Source organism: Mauremys reevesii, linkage group 20, assembly GCF_016161935.1.
Source record: "Mauremys reevesii isolate NIE-2019 linkage group 20, ASM1616193v1, whole genome shotgun sequence".
Taxonomy (NCBI): Eukaryota; Metazoa; Chordata; order Testudines; family Geoemydidae; genus Mauremys; species Mauremys reevesii.
In genome coordinates, this window is record NC_052642.1 from 22,370,407 (window position 1) to 22,393,861 (window position 23,455).

Sequence of the window (23,455 nt, forward strand, 5' to 3'; positions counted from 1 at the left end):
TGGCCTCAGTGTTAAGAAAGCTAATAAAAGTGCAAATTAGTGTTAATGATGGTAGGTTCTGTGAAATTTATTTTTGAGCACTGTTGGCATGTTCAGGGCTTGCATTCTAAAATAGCATAGTAAGGATATACAATACACTAGCTGACCAATGAGGTCTAATCTCAAAATGGTGCACAAAAATCTGACTTTGATGGAGTGATTATTACTGAAAGCCTTCAAAGAGGTATGATGTGTTATCAAGGGACTGTATGAAGAGTTGTTTGGCTGATAAACATGGAAAACTCTTCAAAAACATAGTATGTAGCACAAAGACAAGAGGGAGAGGAAAAAACAAAGGGAACAGGTAAGAAAGCTTGGGGTGAAGCAAAAAGAAATGAGAAGAGAGGTACATGCAGAGGCAGACCTGTTCATAGTCCTAAAAGTGGAGACCACGAACATGACCTGGATGAGAAAGGTTACAGGAAGCTACTGCATGGATTTTAATAGGGGAATTAAATGTTCTCTATCCCATTACAAATCCCCTGATCCCAAACTGATAATCACTGATAAGAGTTTTATAGGATTACTTTTTTTTAAATGTAATATTTTAAAGCATCTCTGGGCTTGATTCTGCCTTCCCTGAATACCCAAATCTCTACCTGAAGCCAATGGCAGTTTTGGATCCACAAGGAATGCAAAAATCAGGGCTTTTTTCAGGGGGAAAATAAATAATTGTAATGAATTGGAAAAAGATACAGGGTCAGACAATGGAAAGTCATGGACACATTTCCTTTTTGGTTAGTTATAATTTCACCCCAGATACCTTGAGTCTGTTATAGACTGATAATGGCTTGTTGGAAACTCAATCCCATTCTTAATATAGAAAAACCCTTGTCCTGGGTATGGTAAACATACTCTAAATCTCAGTATCTTGGCCATATAATTTAGCCTGAAAACACTCAAAGTAATGAGGCTCCATGCAAGTGGTCAGCTGTAATGTTTATTAGGATTTTTAAAAATCTGTTTTTAAATTACAGGAACACAGTAAAATTATATCTAGAATGTCTAAACCATCTTTTCAGCCCCTTTGAAGCCTAAGTTCTTGACACTGGCACAGCCACTGTTAAGTAAAAGATATACACTTTCCAGGAAAAAAATATAAAAAACTACCAGGAGGATTGCGGAAAGTATCATTTAAAAATATGATCTTTGCCAGATTTTCTACTTGCCAAGTTACGGTTTAGAGTGACTTTTACTACTGTTCTATAAACCCCTGAAAAAATGGGTTTATTCTGGCAAGTTTAACATATTAACTATAGCACAATAAGCAGGTATGACTGTAATCCATGAAGTGGAAAGATATAATTGATTTGTCTCATAAGGAAGCAATACTGCAGCTATTTCCACTAAAGGTTAGCAAAATACAGGCATCAAAGAAAGATTTAAGCACTGGATATAGTACATATCTTACATTTTATTTTAAATATTTCTGTACATCAAGCACCAGAAACACAAAAACCCACGCATATGTTATATACGTTCAAATCCAAATATGTCAAGATGAAATTTACCTGGTTTACAAAACACCACAAAACATACAGGGTCACTTAAATTATTATTCTATTTATTTTGCCTGCATATCCCTCTCTTTCAAGTTCTCTCTCCTGCACACTCTGTTAACTTCTTTGGACAGTGAGATCTGACAGTAATGGCTGAGAATGCTGCTGCTCCAGAAGAGGGGTAGTACTGGTATTAGCTGATAAGGATTATATGCAGGCTGCCATTTAGGTATTCTCACCTGTATAAGTTTAGAATCCATAAGTGTGACTCCCTGTCTTCAAATAAATGATAGAGCAAGCAGAGGCTATGGTGCTGAAGGCCAGGATGGACAGAACCAGTCAAATTAAACACCTTGCCTGTACATTTGACTGGATGAATGTACAAAGACCATCAAAACATTTCAAAACAGAAGTTTGTTTTATTAAATTACTGAGTTTAAAAAAACCCAGAAATAAATGGTCAGGAAATACTTTCACTTCAACACAGAGTTCTTGCTGCAGTGATTTTTCCACCAGTGAAAGTGGATCATCTCTTGGTTTATGGCCACTGAAATGAAGCTAATCCTCTTCTTTCTCTATATAGGATTTTGTGCTAACTCGTGCCATTTGCCTAGCCAAGTAGCGATCCCTTGCTGATACCACTGTCTCTTCACTGCTCCGCTTGGCAAATTTGCTCACACACAGAGATTTTTTTTCCATCTGCTCTGCACCTTTTTGCTCTTCCTCTTCATCCTTACCTTTTGGCTCAGGAAATCTTTCAGAGCATGAGATTCTCTCATCATTACTCTTTCTGTCCTTTGCCTTTGTCTCTTTTTCCTCGTCACACTGTCTGTCTTTTTCTAAGGATCTAGGGCTACTTTGCTTCTTGTCCCTGTCCTTTTCTGAGGCTTGAGGACTACTTTCCTTTCTGTCCCTGTATTTCTTGTCATCTTTGTCATCTCTCTCTCTCTTTTCCTTCAAATGTTCCTCCTTTTCTCTGCATTTTTCCCCTCTTTCTCTATCACTGTATCTGTCTTTGCCATTTCTTATTCGCTCTTTTTCTCGTTCCCTTTCTGAATACTTGTCCTCCCTCTCTTTCTCTTTCCTACCTTCTTTGTCATATCCTTCTCTCTCTTTTCTATCTTTCCCCCTCTGCTTGTCCTCCTGCTCATTCCTCTTTCTGTAGTTATCTTTACTGGTATGATCCCCATATCTCTGTCGGTCTTCCTTTTCCCGGTTTCTATCTCTTCTCTCAGAATCCCTTTCCTTGTGGTGCTCATCTTTTTCCCTTCTACCTGTTCCACTCTCTCCTCTCCTAGGACGATTTATATGGGTTTTTGTGTGGTAACTTCCCTCCTCACTGGAAGATTCTGATGAGCTGGAGTGTTTCCGGCTCCTGTGATGTTTGGAATCCACCTCACTGCTCTCAGAGCTGTCTCGATTTTCCTTCTTTTTAGAACTAGCTCTGCTATTTTTATGATCTTCATCACTACTATCACTTTCTAAGTCACTGTCTGCATCTGGATTATCCTCTTCCTTAGCAGGGGTTCTAAGTCTTGGTCTCTCATCTGGACTTTTGTTTCTTTGGATGGATTCATCTGAATTAGTGGTAGATTTTTCTTCCTTTATCCTAGATTATTTGTTGTTGTTGTGGGAGGGGAAAAAAAAAAAGATATTACATAGCCTGCAGTGTCAAACTATTCTGGAGTTTGTGACTTCTTGTTGCAACTTGAGCAACACTGTTAAGAAGATATGCAGCTGAAAATTCTAAGCAGCCAAATCTGGTCTATTGTTCCAGTTCTAATATTCCAACTCTGAGCGATTTGTATTGAAAGTTCGCATTGGGTTCTTTGGTACTGTACATGTCCTAGAAAACAGCAGCTTTGATTTTCACCATACTGAAAAAGTAGGGTTTGAATGTCAAGAATGAGTAGTTTAACGGCCCTATCATCCTTATTTAAAGGACAGGACACAGATTTGTATCCTGGTAATATTATCTATATAGCACACCCTTTTCCTAAGTGTCTCACAATCCTACCCATGCCACATAGTTCCATACAAGGAAGAAGAGGGATTTTTTAGTGTCAGAGTTACAAATACAACTCTCATTATTTTAGTAACAGCTGTAAACGGAACTCCTCATGCTAAACGTATGTCCTCATAAGACACTACAAGTTTTAAATTGCAACACAATATTCCTGACTCTTTCTGTGCTTGTTGGCTAGGATCTCACTCTTGTGGTTAAACTGACACTAGCATCTTGCTACAGTTCTTAACTTGTTAAATATAAAACAGGAAACGTGGGACAAACTTGGACAAGGCCCCAAAATGTTGCAATACCTCAGTCTTTTTTGACTGATAAAGTGTATCTTTAATTCCATATCCTGCATGTCTGTTTTCACTAATCATGTAGCTACAGCAACAGTCTGTGGTAAATACTCCTTGGGAATCAGTGGACCATTTGGTTAGGCTGAAAGTTTGATGCATGGTTATTCTTGGAAAAATGACTCTAAAAATTACACTGTAGTATTCCATAGTTATTCTCTTTCAATGATCTTCCAGATCTAAATGATGAAGTTTATAAATCAAAGGTGAAATTTCTATTTGGCAGTGCTGCAAATTCTGCCTGACATCTGAAAATCGAGATGTTTTCTTTCCATACCTTACACCAACTTAATGAAAAAAATCCACAACTCAGCTGACAGTTTTGTTGGATTCAGCAGAATAGATTCCTACTCGTCTTCCCATAGATTAATTAGCTCTATAGGACTCATAGCAGCAAAACTTGTTTCTAGTAAATAATTATGGTCTGAACACCCAGAAAGCAGATACGCTGACTAAGAAACCACCATTCTGAAAGTCACTTTTCTGAACATAACTGCTCTTAAATAATGCAGTTTCAAACTGAGAGAATTGTTCAAGCAAATACAATACCAAGTGGGTTAATCACTACTGCCATTGCTTCATAAGCATAGCTAAATCAGACAGTAGCATATGGATGGCTTCATAAACAGGCAAATGTGAAAAGCACAGTTCATTTTACTATTTCAGAAGAGTTTTGTTGGTACTCTTAAGATATACATTTTGCTGGTGAAACTTAAGCCTGATACAGAGCTGCTTTAGAAGAGAATACTGTTGTAGCAGCTGGTCCTTTAAATCCTAGAGTGACAAACACAGTAGCCCTAACTTGGCCATTTTATATCTGACTGATGGAGGTATGCTGGTAAGTATGCTGACCTCCTGCTATGTCTTCCCTTAGTTTTCTCTATTATTTCTGAGGTGGTGGCACAGCCTCACAATAAATGCAGGCCAGAAGTCCTGTCTCTCAATAGGATGAGTAGCTCTAAAGAGATAACCTTCCTCACTTTAACTAAGAACTAATTTGAGACTCCATTCAAATTCAATCTCAAGAAGCCTCCTGATTGAAGGTAATATTCATAGTTTTAGGATACAGAACACACATCTGATCACTGAGGACTTTCTAAGGTTCCAACAAATTAATTTTAACCTGGATGAAGTGCCTTGAGTCGTCACTGGTTGCTATAAAGCCTTCAGTAAAATTAAAAAACCCAGAGACAACTCAACTGTGTTCTTTCTATATTGGCTCAAAACCACAGCACCATTTAATTATTTTGTTGTACACAGTACATGTCAAATTTAAAATATTCCCAATGGACTTGCTTTAAATTTGATTGCTTTCCTTTTGTCATAAGTATTAAGCAAATAAAGAAAACTGAAGTATTTTTTCATATTTATGGTTAAATGCTGCCAACTACAAAGACAGAGACTCATGCGTTCCAGTTTTCCAGTGGATGATAAAATGAAGTTGCACAACCATGAAATATCATTATCCACCTGATCCCAAAACTCACTCTCTCTTGCTCTGCGTCCAGTAGCAAAGCTTTTGGTTTAATGTGGCTTATTAAAAATTATACAATGTTAAATTAAAAACTAGCTTAGAATAATGCTAGAATGTATTACCAGTATAATTATCTCCTTAACCCTAACCCTTCTCCTATTCTATACTTTCACCCAATGATGATGATTTTTCATTTTCCAAAGGATGGTGTAGTCGACTCTTGAAAACAAGCTCCTCCCTCACCTGTGCTTTGGTACTGCCTTCCTTCTTACTAGGATTCTACTGACACTGGGAATTATGAACAGAATGAAGAAACTTTACATATAAAGTCCTTCTGGAACTATATCCTACCTGGCTTCACGGAGGCTGCATTTGGGCACCTCTTCTTCCCCCACTGCCTGGTTTAAAAGATGTCTGTAAAATCCACTGAGATCCTTCTGTTTGGTCACATCCAGGCATGCTAAGGGAAGAAAAATAAGAATGATGTTACAGTTTCATGAACATTAACCAGATCTTATTTACATATGGTAAACCCGTGATCCAGAAAGAGATGCTCACGACATTGAAAATTTAGAAGAAACTAAGTCTATGAAACTTGATTATTTTCCATTCTAGTTATGCTGGCTACTGCTTTAAGGCTAAAAACAGTTATTTTAATCTCTGGGACACATGACTGTAAATCTGGCATGAGAATTGCTACTAATATTGCTGCAGACTCATCCTAAGCAACACTGACTCACTATTCTCCCTTTAACAGCTGCCCCTTTCCAGGAGCAAAAATCATGCAACCAGTACTGATATTATGAGTGAGGTTCTACTCTTTTCCCTCATATCCCATAACGATCTGCCAGGGTAAACTACAGTCACAAAGTGCACTCTCATTCAGTCCAGCGTGTTACTCTCTGCTCTTCCTTCTCAGTAAGTAGTTATAATCAGGGGTGGCTCTAGACATTTTGCTGCCCCAAGCATGGAGGGTCCGCTGGTCCCGTGGCTTCGGCGGACCTCCCACAGGCGTCCACTGAAGCCGCGGGACCAGCGGACCCTCCGCAGGCACGCCTGCGGGAGGTCCACCCAAGCCGCGAGACCAGTGGACCCTCCGCAGGCAAGCTGCCGAAGGCACCCTGCCTGCCGCCCTAGCGGCGACCAGCAGAGCGCCCCCCGCGGCTTGCCGCCCCAGGCACGCACTTGGAGCGCTGGTGCCTGGAGCTGCCCCTGGTTATAATTCCATACCTTTCATCACCATGTATTTTTGACAGCTTTCCACGCCCCCACCTTTAGTCTGCCCTCTCTTTGTCCATTGAGTTGGCTGTATGGTTTTGGAAGTCCCATCTCCCTTTCCAGGGCCTCTAGGGATAGTTTTTAAACAGATGCATTTTTGGTGCTATTGGCCATTTTGAAAAAAAAATTAAAATGTATTTAATTTATCCTTATTAGAAACATTAAAAATAAATTAATGAATATAGATTTTGTACCTTTTTTTCATTTTAAGAGGGAAATACACTTTTTATTCAGTTAGTTTTACTGGCATAGGAAAAAAGAAGATGTGTTCACACACACACACACACACACACACACACACACACACGTACTAGTGATATACAAAGAAAATAGAATGGTTACATGTGTACTGGGCATAGTTGTTCTACAACCAGCAGCCTTCAGAGTTGTCCAAGAAAGTTTTATATATAATCAAAACGTCTCAATGTCTTTGTAGAGCTATGCACAAAACTATTATTTTTGTCGATTTTATTTTTCATCTTCACATTGAAGCAGCCTCAAAGAATTAATTTTTCTGTGCTTATATAAAACTTTACACGGTATAGTATACCTTGTACACAAACTGTAACACCTAGCACTCCTCTCCTACCACTCATAAGCGTTTGGTTTTGTTTTAAAAAAGAGGAAAAGGTCTAGTGAATTAAAAATTACAATACAATGTTTGAGAGACAAGGTGGTTAAAGTAGTATCTTTTATTGGAACAATTTCTCTCACCAACAGAAGTTGGTCCAACAAAAAAATATTACCTCACCCACCTTGTCTCGCTAATATCCTGGGACTGACACAGCTACAACAACATTGCATAATACAATGTTTAAAAGATATACTATCCTAACTTTTTTTTAAATTACCATTGGCTTGTTTTTAAAATTTTGCTGAAATAAATTAATTCCAAAACATGCAAATAAAAAACCGTAAAAACAGTTTACAGGGATATAATTTACAAAATGTGGAGAAAGTTTAGGCTCCAGAGACTATCAATATCATACAAAATCCTCCTTTACAGAGGTGGGCTAAAATTTAAAAAGACAAGTCATAGCTTTTTAACTGATTGAAGGCAGAGATAAAGGCAGCAACTGACACACCCACTCACCCTGCCTGTCCTCATGACTACCCCTCCAGGTGCAGCCTGGGCAGTTAATTGGCCCATCTAATCACCTTAACCTCTTCAGATCTTATGTGAGGTGGACACCTCATCACAATGACTCAAGTGGAAGATCCTCCTTACCTAGGGAGGGAGACATGAAACTGTTGAATAGAGGCCAAGCTGTTTGAAAAAGCCTGTTAATTAAAGCCTGGTATACCATTGGCATAACCAGTGTTTGAAATACTGGAACTATGCCATGACAGCAGGACAACAGGGGGTCACTGCTGCTGATGTGCCAAGAGTATATTTGTGTCTTTGTTTCCCATAACTTCACAATACTTTAAGAACATAAGAAAGTAAAGTAAAGAAAGTAAATAAGTAAGTGTTATTTACCCCTTCTCATAACACAAGAACTAGAGGGAACCAAATGAAATTAATAAGCAGCAAGTTTAAAATGAGCAAAAGGAAGTATTTCTTCACACAAAGCAGTGTCAACCTGTGGGACTCTTTGTCAGAGGATGTTACTAAGGCCAAGACTATAATAGGGTTCAAAAAAGAACTAGATAAGTTCATGGAGGATAGGTCCATCAATGGCTATTAGCCAGCATGGGCAGGGATGGTATGCCTAGCCTCTGTTTGTCAGAAGCTGGGAATGAGCGACAGGGGATGGATCACTTGATGATTCCCTGTTCTGTTCATTCCCTCTGGGGCACCTGGCACTGGCCACTGTCGGAAGACAGGATACTGGGCTAGATTGCTGTTTGGTCTAACCCAGTATGGCCATTCTTTTGTTCTTATGTAGAAGACGGACATTTTAGATATTAACTAAAAGAGTCAGGAAAAGAGCGCAGGATAGAGTTGGAGGACATGTTTTTTTAAAGATAACTAAAAAGTCAGGAAAAGGGGCAAGGGGAGTACAGGTATCAGACTTGTTAAAATACCACCCTGGCTTTCACAGGAAGTGAAAGAGGCTATAAAAATTAAAACAAAACAAACAAAAACAATATATAACAAAGGGAAGAAAAAGAATGTTGATAATAATGAATAAAAATCAGAGGCCAGGAATTGCAGAACATTTATAAGAGAAGTAAAAAGACAAAGGAGAAATCTATAGCCAGCAGATTTAAGGACAATAAGGGTGGTTTTTTTTGGTATATTTGGAACACAAAAAATTCTTACAATGGTATTTGTCCTTTACTAGATGGAAATGGTAGAATTGTCAATAATGATGCAGAAAAGGCAGAAGTGTTAAATAAATATTTCTTTTCAGTATTTGGGGAAAACAAGATGATGTAGTCATAATATAGGATGATAATAAAACACTTTCCATTCTAATAGTAACTTGGGAGGATGCTAAATAATGAATGTTAGACATTTTAAAAATCAGCAAGTCTAGATAACTTACATCCAAGAGCTGGCAAAGGAGCTTGCTGGACTGTTAAAATTTTTTAAATGTGTCTTGGAATACTGAGGAAGTTCTAGAAAACTGGAAGAAAGCGAATGTTGTGCCAATATCTAAACAGGGTAAATGGGACAACCAGATAACTGTACACTTATGATCAATCCTGGGCAAAACAAAATAATGGAATGGCCGATACGGGACTCTATGAATAAATAATTATATTATCCTTCTTTAATTCATGCCAATCAACATGGGTTTATGGAAAATAGATAATGTCAAACTAATCCTGATTTTTTTTTTTTTAAGAAATTACAAGAAGAAATTTTTTATGAGATTACAAGTTTGGTTGATAAAAATAATAATGTTGATGTAATATACTTGGACTTCTGTCAGGCATTTGTCTTGGTACCATATGACATTTTGATTAAAAAACTAAAAAGATATAAAAATCAACATGGCACACATTAAATGGAGTAAGAAGCTGGCTAACTGACAGGTCTGAAAATGGAATTGTAAACAAGGAATGTGTTTCCAGTGGGGTGTCTCAGGGATCAGTTCTTGGCCCTCTGCTATTTCACATTTTATCAATGACCTGAAAAAAAACCCAAATCATTACTGATAAAGTTTGCAGATGACACAAAGGTTGCAAGAGTGGTAAATAATGAAGAGGACAGTCAGTCACTGATACAGAGTGATCTGGATTGCTTGATAAACTGGACTCAAGCCAAACATAAATACACACATCTGGGAACAAAGAATGTTGGCCATACTTATGAGATGCAGGACTCTATCCTGAGAAGCAGTGGCTCTGAAAAAGACTTGGGAGATCAGAGGATGATCAGCTGAACAGAAGCTCGCAGTGTGATGATTCCTGTGACCAAAAGGGCTAATGCAATCCTTGGATATATGAACAGTGGAATCTTGAGCAGGGACGTTACATTACTGCTGTATTTGGCACTCGTACAAACACTGCTGAAATACTGTCTCCAGTTCTGGTGCCCATAATTCAGGAAGAATGTTGATAAATTGCAGAAAGTTCAGAGAAAAGGCATGAGAATGATTAAAGGATTAGAAAACATGCCTTATAATGATAGACTCAAGAAGCTCAGTCTATTTAGTTTAAGAGAAGGTTAAGTGGTGAGTTGTTCATAGTTTATTAAGTACCTATATGGGAACAAAAATGTGATAATGGGCTCTTCAATCTAGCAGACAAAGGTACAACACGATCCAATGGCTGAAAGTTGAAAGCTAGACAAATTCAGTCTACAAATTTTTAACAGAGAGTAATTAACCACTGGAACCCTCTACCAAGGGTCATAGTGGATCCACCATCACTGGCCATTTTAAAATCAAGACTGGATGTTTTTCTAAAAGATCTGCTTTAGTTCAAACAAAAATTAATTCTGGGACGTTTTATGATTTGTATTATACAGGAGGTCAATTAGATGGTCACAGTGCTCTGTGTTTTTGGCTTTACAATCTATAAATACACAGGTGTATTAACATTTCTTTAATCCTCTGTCATTAAAACTTTGTACAATTATTTAATGGTTTTATTTAGAATTGTACTAATTGTAAAAAAAGAATATTTCCCTCTTAAAATATGGAAAAGACATGAAATCTACATGTATTAATTTATTTTCAATATTTCTAATAGAGAAAAATAAATTTTAAAAATATTTCCTCCCCCCCATGGCACATGTCCAAAAATGATAGTTAAGGGGCCTGGAAAGGTTGGAAAGGATAGAAGAGACGCTCAAAACCATGTGGCCAACTCATTGGACAAAAAAACAGGAGAAAATAAAAGATGGGGGCAGGAGGCATGGAAAACTGTCAAAAATACATGGGATGGTTAATCCCGTCTCAGCACAGGCGGTAAACTAAATGACTTATTGATGTCCCTTCCAGCCCTACATTTCTATGATTACTACTATAGAATCCCATCTACAGCCTAATTCAGAGACCAGATCACACCCATGCATCACACCCATGACCACTATCTTTAACAGCAAAAGGCCACACTTTCCTTTTGAGGGAGAGGCATATTGGTTCAGCATAAATCTCACCCTCCAGTGCTGCTTCCTTTTTTTCTCTTTCCTCCTCCTCAGCCCTTTCTTGCAGTTTCTTCTTATAGGCTGTCGTCACAAAGGCCTCTTTGTCATCAAACTCTCCCCCTTCCATTTCACGCTCCTTCTGAATTTTTTTTTCCATTCTTTTTTCCTGCTCCTGCTTTCTTACCTCAGCTGCTTTGAGGATATTTTGGATGTATTTGGGCTAAGGTGGGGAAAAAAGAGTAATGAGATGGAATCAAAGTGGCTGAGAAAAGACAAATTAGAGTTGATGAGTACACTAAAAAAAAATAAAATCAGTTTTTAGTGGAACAAAAATGGCAGTAGTCAGCCCAGCTAGTTTATACTGTTGCCACTGCTGGGACAATGATCTCAATGAACTAATATAAACATTTTCAGCTCCAGATCATGGGAATTTTCTCCTCATTAATGAAACAGCTGCATTCAACAAAAATCTGAGCCTAGCTTCAAGTAGTGTATGGCCGCTTAGACTGAAATCAAATGCTTTCAATACAACCTTTCTTCCAGCAGTTTTCCGTCTTGTGATAGTTCTCTCCCTCTTCAATTTGCTATAAGGGAATGGGATGCATTCTTCATTTAGACCTATCGTAGCCTGACAAACACTCCATTACCAAATGCAATGAGCAATAATGAAAATGTGATTTGTCACAATAATTCAGCCATTTTCTGGAATAAGGAACTGGGCTGTAGAAAATGGTTCACATGTTACAGATGAAATATAATGACTTTAGCTTCTTGACAGACCCTATAGCAGCTGACTAGCAAGAGGCAGACACTCATTGCTACAAAATTTGGTCAGGTTGCTCAAAGACAGCCCTTCCTCCATTCAGTTGGGTTGCTTGATACTAATAATAAATAATAATAATAGTAATAGTAGTAGTAGTAGTAGTAGTATTGTTGTATTGACTAAAGGCTCTGTCAGGATTATCCCATTGTAACAAGCTCTCCAGAAATGCACGTGGTCCTTGTCCCACAGAACTTATCGGTGGGAAGCTAGTATGGAGCCTGTTGTCCTCCCAATCAACGACAGAATGAAATGGGACTAGAGTCCTGAAATATTTGATGAACAACCAGTTTTACAACACCTTACAACTACCAGTCTTACATCATCACAATTTTATATAACACAATTTTGAGCACAACACATGTGGGCCATGCTACAGAATGCACAACGGTTTACTAGGATATAAAAAAACATAGTAAAATCAGTTAAGTAGCCATGGTTATTCTTAGCATACAGAGGTAACACAGACAGCATACATTTTCAGTTATGGACCTTTTTGTCATCTTTTCCTGAGAGTACTTTGGCATTGCTTTCTTTCTTCTGCTGCTGCATTTCATCATAAATACTGTCATATTCATACACTGTGGAGTCTTCTGCCAAGGCCTTCTGAATCTCAAGTTTGGTCTTAAAAAAAAGAGAAACACAGACCAATGAAGCATGCAATTTTAAGCTTTTAAAACTTTGTATTAATATATATTTGCTTTAACTAGATTAGCTCATGATATAAATCTAGGAAACTGAACATAAATTTACCATGACTTCATATACGAAGTCTTTTGATTGGTATCAGAGCTAAAAATAAGAGTAATTATAAGAAGAACGGTATTTATGAGATAAGGAATAGAGTACAATGAGAAAACATAATAATTACAGCAATTAAGCTATTATGGATCCTGCTTAGTGGAGAATTACCCATCGAATAATATTCCTAGCTCAGATGGATTTTTTTTAAATAAATACAAATAATAAAAAGTTTAGCCAATTTGTCCATCTATTTTTCTACATAGTTTTCTCTAAATATATTCCTATAGGTCATCTACAGAACTTTATCCTGCACACTTTACCTCCTATAAATAACCTTGTATTATGTTTGGGCTAAGTGTAATTGTTTTCCTATAGTTGGGTGTCTCTACAGAATTATGTTCCTCCTGGATAACTTACCCCTGAATACAATACAATACAATACAAGACTCGTTGTTGGCAAGAACTCCTTAATACAAGAACTCATCTCTTTGTCATCATCTTTAATTTCCCTAAAATATTACATTCTCCCTCCAAAAAAAAAGTTGTTTAAAATATTCATTCAATAAAGGATCACTACATTCTACGCACAGAAAAAAATTCAACTTCTCATGGTTTTACGGTGTGTGTATTAAGTAAGTCGTCAAGTTTTATTGTGTGTTGTAAACTATATTCAGCTCTATGGAAACTTCAGTTACAAAGTTTGCATCAGGCTATTTTTCAACTACTCCTGAACACAGCCAAAGAATCCCAAGAACAGTCTTGTTCCGATAAGTGGAATAATTTATTACACCTGGAAAAACATGGAAGCTAAAAATCAGCCTTTGTTAGGAGAAAGACTCCTACTTCACATTTGCTAAATTGGAACACCAAAAATTAGAACTAGAGAATTCTAAATCTGTTTTTTAAAGAAGGTCTTGCATTGCAGATGTGATGTAGAAAATCACCATGTTTGAGCCAATTTTTAAACATTAGTTCTAAACATAAAATAAACCAATTATATTTCTGCCATTTTTTGCTTCACAGCCTGCTGTGCAGTAACACAGAACCAGCTTTTGTGTATGTGTTTTCTTAAAAAGTTAAACAAACAAAGATCATTATTACTTAGCTATAATTTCAGTTCTCTAAAAGTAGATTACTATAGATCCCCACTCTTAGATTCTTATGGCTCTTACAATGATTTGGAAAGCACATTCCCAATGGATATAATGACCCAGATACCTTATAATGTGTACCTTTGACCTAGATCATAAACAGGTCAGTCCTACTACAACTAATCCTAACTTTCAAGAGCGTACCTACATGAAAACCTAGAACTACAAATAGTAAATGACACTCTCTATAAGGACCTGACCACAGTAAAAGTACAATCTTATTACAAATACTTTTATCTGACCTGGTTGCAAATAACAAAATTTGAATTATGTTCACATTTCAGCCATTGTATGAGGTAGAAAAGTTGTACATAATGTTTGTGCATACATCACAGAGCCTAACTGTGTTGGTATCAATGAATTCTGGGAAAATCTGAGGACAGAATACCCAAAGGACTTGCCCACACTGCAGCATGTGTGGCAATGCATTCTGGGATGTACTGCTGCACAGAGAACTGGGAGTAAAGGGGACTGATGATAGTTACAAATGCATAGTTAAGAAGGGAGTCTTCTTATCTACACTGAAAAAAACCCTGTGTGCTGAAGTGGTTACAGGATGACAGCCAGCCTAGGTTGCTGGCAAGGGTAACACATTGTTAGCTGGCATGCTTACTAATGACAACAATTCCTTACTTTCTTATGTGCATGAGGACTCCCACACCCCAACTTACTTGCTTCATTACTTGCTTTTTTAATGCTTCTCTTTGTAGACTCTCGCCCACAGATGTCTGTTAGAAGATAACATTATTAGCAATAAAATCAGATTATTGTGTTTACACGTTATACTAGGTGTTATTTTTTTAACACTATAATAATCCATAGCTTAGTTTTTTAATAAAGTGGTTTCACTGTATTATTATAACTTCTACAGCTTTTTTCTGAAGAATAAGAAAAACTGAAAATTAATTAACAAACATTCAATAGATCAGTGCAGTTGTACCATAGAAAGAAACTATCTCAAATTAGTGTAGAAATAATAATCAGTTTTACAACACAATTTCAAAGAAAATTACCTCACAAAAGAACAATACAATTTAGTCCACTTCAACAAAATCAGCAATCTCTGCTCAAGAGATACTTGGAAGTCCCATGCCATGGGGCGCTGGAGCACTGATTGTGTATGTGTGTTATATATAAAAAAAAATATCTGTGTTGAGGTATATTAGCAGAGCAGTGGTGGGAGAACCCAAGACTGAAATAGCAAGGGGTAATTCAGATCACACTGAAATGCATTGGCAGTGATATAGACGAAAGCTTAAACCGTGACTACTCACACTATGATTCTCACTAATGCAGATTCAGCCCCTCAATTTCCTTAGCACTAAACCTCACTCCATTTTTGCTACCAAAAAAAATTGTGAAAAATGAAACATAAAAAACCCACACTTATATTAAGTAGTTAGAGGTCTGTTCTCCCATCAATAGATTAATCTAATTTCTATTAACATTAGGGAGTTATATGTGAACACTGAAGGATAAATATAGCTCAGTTTTTTTAAAGGTTAAAAGATTTCTAATGGCATAAAACGGGAAGGTCTTTGGTCAGAATTCACATGGCCTATAAACTCATTAGATCTGCAATTATGGACACTATATTTAACAATAAAGTTATAGGAATTTGCCAATTTAAAGGTAACAAAAAAATTTATCATAATGATCGTTATACTAATACTTTGGATATAAATACCAATGAATTAATTTCCTGATACAATCTATGCAGATTATGCTAATTGATCTTTTCTTGCTTCCATTCTTCACATCTATTTTTTGCTGTAGACTAATTAGTGTCCACTAACAAGTAGACACATAACCACAGTAGTTTTGTGTATTTGTACTTCCATAAGCTATGTGCAAATAATTTTCCATGGAATCACAATTACACAAAACTTGTGTGGTTACACATATATTCACACACACACACACACCCCTATGTATACACACACACACACACACCCCTACCTCATGATACAATATCAGGCATGAAAGAATTGTACACAACACCATAACCAGATACCATACAAGTATTCCTACACTTATGAAACAGTTGTTTTGATTAAGTCTTGAGCTATGTTAGTAGTTTTGCAATTTGAAGATATGAAATGCCCCTGAGTCTGAACTACAGTCATGTTACAATAATCATTTAATCCATTCTTTTATTTTAAAGATTTCTAATATGCCAGAAAATAGCAGCATTAGCCTTCCGTAGTTTAAGAAAACACAACATCCACTGCTGAAAATGTAAATTAAGACAAATACAACTCTCTGTTTTCTAATCATCATATTTTTAACTGTAAAAATGTCTTAGTCACTGTTGTCTTTTTAACTGAATCTCCCGCCCCCCTCAAAAAGTAGACAATATTTTGTTCGTTAAACAGATTCATTAAAGAGGACATGGCACTTTGCCTTGTTTATGTAGTCAGGTATCAATTAGCAGTCTTTTCCAGGAGGGAATACTGAAAAAAACCTCTCTTTTGCATTTTGGCAGCTGATTTTTTCAATAATGCTCAACATCAGATTTTTAAAAAGAGCATTTGTGTCATCAATCCCTAATTTAAAAAAATGAAATGAAAAGTTTTCAGCAGGTAGAGTATATACGGATACCAGTATGCACTGAGGAAAGCCAAATAAATATAACACACACAAATTCAAGCAGATCCGCTGATAGATGCAGCTTCTGCTTTCATTTGGTGCTTGCAAAATAGCAAGGTGCTATGTCCCTTGTTTCATATGCTGTTGAAATCATGTTAACATGGAAAAAAGCTGAGTGCTGTTTCTCAACATGGAAAAAAGCTGCTGTTTCTCAAGCTTTGAACAGTATTCAGTATATCAAATAGAGATCTCTTCACTAGCTTATTCCAGCAGCAAGTACACATAAAAAAACCCGAACTTTTATACTTCTTTTGTATCCCATCTCTATACCCAGCCAACCAAGGCAATATCTCTGAAAGGGCCCCTGATTGTTTTCTTTAGCACAGTAACAGAACCAATGGTCCTAGGGTAGTTGTCAATATTTTGAAGACTGAATACTAGAACTCATTAATTTACCTGTACTCTTTTTTAGAAGCTTTCTGCTGTAATGTAACCTACATTCAGGGAAAGAATACTAAAGCAGAAGGAGGCTTAAACCATTCAAAATATTCTTTTCAAGCCCCTCTCCCCCCCCCACAATAACTAACTTCCTTCAATATAAGTGACCATATTAGACAAGTAAAAGAGGAAGGATTGGAAAAAGCAGCTCTGAAACACTGCACATTCTAATGCTCTATTTTTCTAAAGGTTGAATAATGTGTATGGAGTGGGCCTTGGCAGGAGAGAGAAAAACCTAAAGTTATATCCAGTCTTCAAAATAGTAAATCCTGTAAAGTTGAGTAATAAAAATAAAGCATGATGTATACTTTTGGGGATCAAACAGTAGTGACTCCAGGATGGAAAGCTGAGGTTTACAGTTATCCCTATCATTAAGAAGCAGCCCTCTTATCTAGCAGTGAATAACCTAAGGTGTGGAAACAAACCACAGTCTACGCCCAGGGCTTGTGAAGCTGAACATGGCTCACAGACAACAATAATGCACTTATTTTTAGGATTAAAAATGTGGCTGTTCTGCCACATCCTTTGGTCAATTCACAGAATTACTGCAGTGGAGCCATCTGCCTTGCACTCCTGCCCAAATGTAAACCATTCAAAATCATGTACACACACAGTCTACAGTAATGCTCATGACTTCACATCCTTTACACTGCAAAATACTTTTTGGACTGGAATTAGGATGCATTCATCTACATTTTCTATATTTTTGAACATTTTGAATTAATCCTGACTTCATTAATCCATTTCTTTTTTATTGTGATTTTGGTAAGCAAATTTTTAAAATAGCATTTCAGATTCTTTTCAAATATTTATTTACTAAACAGTAACATTCATTTTAATTTCATATATATTACATAGCTCCACAACATCACATGACCAGCAGTATAACTTTCCTAATATAAAAGACTATTTAGGGCTGGCTCTGTGAGATAGTGACAGTGTTACACAGGAGACTATGGGCAGGTCTACATTACAGCTTACTTCGATATAACTTAAGTCACTCAGGGGTATGGAAGAGCCACCCCCTGAGCAATATAAGTTACACCAACCTAAGAGCCAGTGTGAATAGCACTATGTCAGTAGATGTTCTCACACATATGCCTCTACCCCGATATAATGCTGTACTCGGGAGCCAAAAGATCTTATCGCGTTATAGGTGAAACCACATTATATTGAACTTGCTTTGATCCGCCAGAGTGCGCAGCTCCGCCACCCCCTGGAGCACTGCTTTACCACGTTATAGCCAAATTCATGTTATATATGGTCAGGTTATACCGGGGGAGAGATGTAGCTACCACTGCTCGGGGAAGTGGTGCCAACAGGAGAGTGTCTGCACTAGCAGCACTACAGCGGTGCTGCTGTAGCAATTCTAGTATATGCCTGCCCTTATACACAACTCCAATTCTTGGGGAACAAGGTTGCCTTCTGCTTGGCATATTCATACATTCCAAGGCCAGAAGGAATCACTGTGATCATCTGACTTCCCCAGAACTTCCCCCAAATAATTCCTAGAGTTTATCTTTTAGAAAACTTTTAGCTAACTTTCCCTTGAGACCCAGTTATAAGAGAGGGCTCTCCTAAGGGCCCCCTCAGGGTAGAGTGGAGGGGAAAAAACTATTTCTGTATTCATATCAAAATATTTGAAACACTGCTTAGAATAAAAAAAAAAAAAAATGAGGCGTCCTTGTGGCACCTGAGACTAACAAATTTATTTGAGCATAAGCTTTCGTGGGCTAGAACCCAGCCTACAATAAATCAATTTGCTGGTCTATATAAACATTATACAAATACAAAAGTAATATATGGTTCTGGTTTTTGTACATAAAAATCTAAAGAGGTCCACCTGTCATCTGTTTGTCCAGAGTGTCAGTAAGTTTAAGGAAAACAGCTCCAGTACAAACACCTCTTCTTATGGTTGGTGGGTGACAATTTCCTGTTCTGCTATGAGCACTGATAGATGAGAACTTCCTGTTCTTTTGTATTGTTTTTACTTATCAACAGTTCATTTATTAAAGACCCTACAAATTCAGCAATCTGTCTCATGCTTTCTGTTTGCCCACAATCAAGCTATTCTTTGGAGGCAAAGCTTATAGTGTCATATTTTCTGTAAAGCGCAAATATTTTAACCCTATAATGAAAATACACAGAATGCTCCCATGCAAACCAAGGAAAACTTCTTATAATAGCATTAAGGCACTACAGTATGTTATTCCTGAAAAATCTGCCCAAATTCCTCTTGGTTTCTTTCCCCCCACATTTGAGCTTGAGCCTTCTTTCATGATTTTTCCTATACTCTCCTAATTCTTGTCTGCCAAGCAACCTCTCCCTCTCTCTCATTTAAAATAACTTCTTGAAATATATTTCTTCTTTACAATCATTCCTACATGGGTATGGAGGGATGTGAAGACCACACTACTGACCAGTGTTTTGAATTGTCTAAGGTAGGTCTCCCTGTGATTAAACATGTGAAATATGTATTTATATGTGCAAAAAGCTCAGCAATTCAAATTTTAAAAGTCCTCAAATATCTAAGAAAAAAGAAGAGTAAATCATGTGATTATACATGCATAGGTTTTGAAGAATGTAAGGTGCAGTCTGACAACTTTTAATTTCCCTGTTCTTCTAATTTAATATAGACCCATTGGTCCCACCTGCTCTAAGAAATGCACCAGTTGCTGATGTTGGGTTGTCAGCAATGGTTCTCCCAGAACTGGTGCTGAAAACCATTTAACTGCTAGTGCAGATGTAGCAAAACCATATTCTGCACTGTTACAGAAAGCAAGACTGAGGCCCACTGCTGACAACCATTTCAGCACTGAGTCAGTTTCCTAGTGTAGATGGGACCTTAATATTATCTGGGCTTAAATTATAAAGCTCCTGTAAAACATGTAATATTAAGAAAATGTTAGGACATTCAATTACTTAAATTAAGATCTCAATGTGCGTGAGAAATGCCAGTGCATTCTTTCACTGACATCTCAGTGAAGTACGTATGACCCCAATGAAAATTTAGACCACCTACAGCAGAGTGTATTTTAATAAAGCTACACTCAATTAGAGTACTTTTGATTAGGGGTAAATTCTCTATCTTTTACGGATTTGTGAGGGAGGTAAGCATGATCTGTGATTGCCACCCAAACCGTACGTACTGCAATTACTTGTACACAGGACATAATATATTGCCTTATCCTTTTCTTTTAAATGGCCTCTCACTTTAGAAGCAACAAAGAATCCTGTGGCACCTTATAGACTAACAGACGTTTTGCAGCATGAGCTTTCGTGGGTGAATACCCACTTCTTCGGATGCAAGTGGTGGAAATTTCCAGGGGCAGGTTTATATATGCAAGCAAGAAGCAAGCTAGAGATAACGAGGTTAGTTCAATCAGGGAGGATGAGGCCCTGTTCTAGCAGTTGGGGTGTGAAAATCAAGGGAGGAGAAACTGGTTCTGTAATTGGCAAGCCATTCACAGTCTTTATTTAATCCTGAGCTGATGGTGTCAAATTTGCAGATGAACTGGAGCTCAGCAGTTTCTCTTTGAAGTCTGGTCCTGAAGTTTTTTTGCTGTAGGATGGCCACCTTAAGATCTGCTATTGTGTGGCCAGGGAGGTTGAAGTGTTCTCCTACAGGTTTTTGTATATTGCCATTCCTAATATCTGATTTGTGTCCATTTATCCTTTTCCTTAGAGACTGTCCAGTTTGGCCGATGTACATAGCAGAAGGGCATTGCTGGCATGTGATGGCATATATTACATTGGTGGACGTGCAGGTGAATGAACCGGTGATGGTGTGGCTGATCTGGTTAGGTCCTGTGATGGTGTTGCTGGTGTAGATATGTGGGCAGAGTTGGCATCAAGGTTTGTTGCATGGGTTGGTTCCTGAGCTAGAGTTACTATGGTGCGGTGTGCAGTTACTGGTGAGAATATGCTTCAGGTTGGCAGGTTGTCTGTGGGTGAGGACTGGCCTGCCACCCAAGGCCTGTGAAAGTGTGGGATCATTCTCCAGGATGGGTTGTAGATCCCTGATGATGCGCTGGAGGGGTTTTAGCTGGGGACTGTATGTGATGGCCAGTGGAGTCCTGTTGGTTTCTTTCTTGGGTTTGTCTTGCAGTAGGAGGCTTCTGGGTACACATCTGGCTCTGTTGATCTGTCTCCTTATTTCCTCATGCGGGTACTGTAGTTTTGAGAATGCTTGGTGGAGATTTTGTAGGTGTTGGTCTCTGTCTGTGGGGTTAGAGCAGATGCGGTTGTACCTCAGTGCTTGGCTGTAGACAATGGATCTTGTGGTGTGCCCGGGATGGAAGCTGGAGGCATGAAGGTAGGCATAGCGGTCGGTAGGTTTTCGGTATAGGGTGGTGTTAATGTGTCCATCAATTATTTGCACCGTAGTGTCTAGGAAGTGGACCTCCAGTGTAGATTGGTCCAGGCTGAGGTTGATGGTGGGGTGGAAGCTGTTGAAATCGTGGTGGAATTTTTCCAGAGTCTCTTTCCCATGGGTTTAAACAAAGACTGGATTAAACAAAGACCGTGAATGGCTTTCCAACCTCCCTGGCCACACAATAGCATCTGCAAATTTGACACCATCAGCTCAGGATTAAACAAAGACCGTGAATGGCTTTCCAACCTCCCTGGCCACACAATAGCATCTGCAAATTTGACACCATCAGCTCAGGATTAAACAAAGACCGTGAATGGCTTGCCAACCTCCCTGGCCACACAATAGCATCTGCAAATTTGACACCATCAGCTCAGGATTAAACAAAGACTGTGAATGGCTTGCCAATTACAGAACCAGTTTCTCCTCCCTTGGTTTTCACACCCCAACTGCTAGAACAGGGCCTCATCCTCCCTGATTGAACTAACCTCGTTATCTCTAGCTTGCTTCTTGCTTGCATATATAAACCTGCCCCTGGAAATTTCCACCACTTGCATCCGAAGAAGTGGGTATTCACCCACGAAAGCTCATGCTGCAAAACGTCTGTTAGTCTATAAGGTGCCACAGGATTCTTTGTTGCTCTTACAGATCCAGACTAACACGGCTACCCCTCTGTCACTTTAGAAGTAAACTGCCACCTTAGGCCGGCATCATCTTTCTCTGACAAGAGATCTGCCAACCTTCTGGAGGTTTCTCCTGCAAGGCATTCAACAAGAGGCACAAAGGATCAATTCTCTCTCTTCGTCTTATAATTCATTTCAAAGGGATATGAAATTAAGATTTAATGATCTATCAGACAAATTAAACCAGAGTTGATTTTAATCTCCCACTATAACCAACTGGTTTTAACTTGGTATGCAGAAAATCCCTGGCTAATTGCCAACAGTAGAGTAAGTAGAGTTATTAATTGGTCAGTAAATGAGAAAAGCTGAGATGGTTAATCTGTTCTCAAAAGCAAAAACTTTCAATGTCAGATTTTAGGCTGTTGTTGTAGCCCCAAGGCTTAATTATAACATGCTAGCCTGACCAAGTATTCACATGAAACCAGACAAGTGCTCAGCTGGAAAGACACAGCTCTCATCTTGACAAGGTGAAAACATGGGGCAAAGATTCAAAGGGAGGGACCCAATAAGTAAATACATAAAATACAAATCTGGAAAAAATCACAATACAGGTTTTTATCGGACATCCATAAACCTAGCATCTAAGCACCTGCAAAAACAGAATTAAAGCAACCGAGTCTAGTGAGCTATGGGCTTGTCTATGTGTGAAATGCTATAGTGGCACTGCCTATATACTGTTGGAAGGGGTTCTCCTGTCAGAGTAGGTAATCCATCTCCCCAAGAGACGGGTAGCTAGATCGATGGAACAGTTTTTCCATCAACCTAATCCTGTCTACACCGGTGGTTAGTTCAGCTTAACTGCACTGATCAGGGGGTGAGGATTTTTCACACCTCTGAGTGACATAATTGGGTCTACCTAACTTTTTAGCATTGACCAGGCCTTAGTTTCTGCTCCCTCGTCAATAGGTTGCTGGAATTTGTGCGTGCAGGTGCACGCACACTTGTAAGAGAGAAAGACAGCTTCTCCTCCTCTTCCTTTAAATTCTTCCTCTTAGTTATTGCTGTTGGGAGAAGATTAGGTTATGTGTAAATTCTGCACTTCAGTCTAAAGATGGGGAGGGTCCATCCCATTCTTCTCTCCTCTAGAAGAGAGGTTATGGTTCTTCTTGACAGAACGTATCATCCCATATTTGGATTATCTTCTCTGTGAAACATGCTGATAGTTCTCAAAGCAGGTGATACTGGGTTCCTAGGTACAGTGTATGTAATCTGGATTGATGAAGCAATTTACAGTCCTGGAAAGTCCTGATGGTAGTTATACAGCGGCTGCAGTGGTCCAGAAAATAAATTCTCTCTTTATTTCTACTCTGATTGTGGATTAGGACTGCAGAAGGTTCTTGTATTGAATGCTTCTGCCATAGATTTTCAACACTGGCACTCAAATGTCCTTCCCTCCTTCTT

General features: G+C 38.2%; 1 protein-coding gene across 2 annotated transcripts in view; it reads right to left on the reverse strand.

Annotated features, from left to right (window-relative positions):
• Window positions 1-1,433: 1,433 nt before the first annotated feature.
• The window catches only part of NSRP1 (nuclear speckle splicing regulatory protein 1), a 36,398-nt gene continuing 14,376 nt past the window's right edge, over window positions 1,434-23,455 (reverse strand). The window contains exons 3-7 of one of the 2 annotated variants that reach the window (XM_039507692.1): window positions 14,584-14,640; window positions 12,510-12,641; window positions 11,210-11,417; window positions 5,728-5,836; window positions 1,434-3,147 (exon numbers count right to left, since the gene is read on the reverse strand). In XM_039507692.1, coding sequence (XP_039363626.1) covers window positions 2,097-3,147; window positions 5,728-5,836; window positions 11,210-11,417; window positions 12,510-12,641; window positions 14,584-14,640 — 1,557 coding nt within the window. In that variant the 3' untranslated portion in view covers window positions 1,434-2,096. Of the gene's footprint in view, window positions 3,148-5,727; window positions 5,837-11,209; window positions 11,418-12,493; window positions 12,642-14,583; window positions 14,641-23,455 lie in introns of both variants that reach the window. The other variant, XM_039507693.1, reaches the window with a different exon arrangement.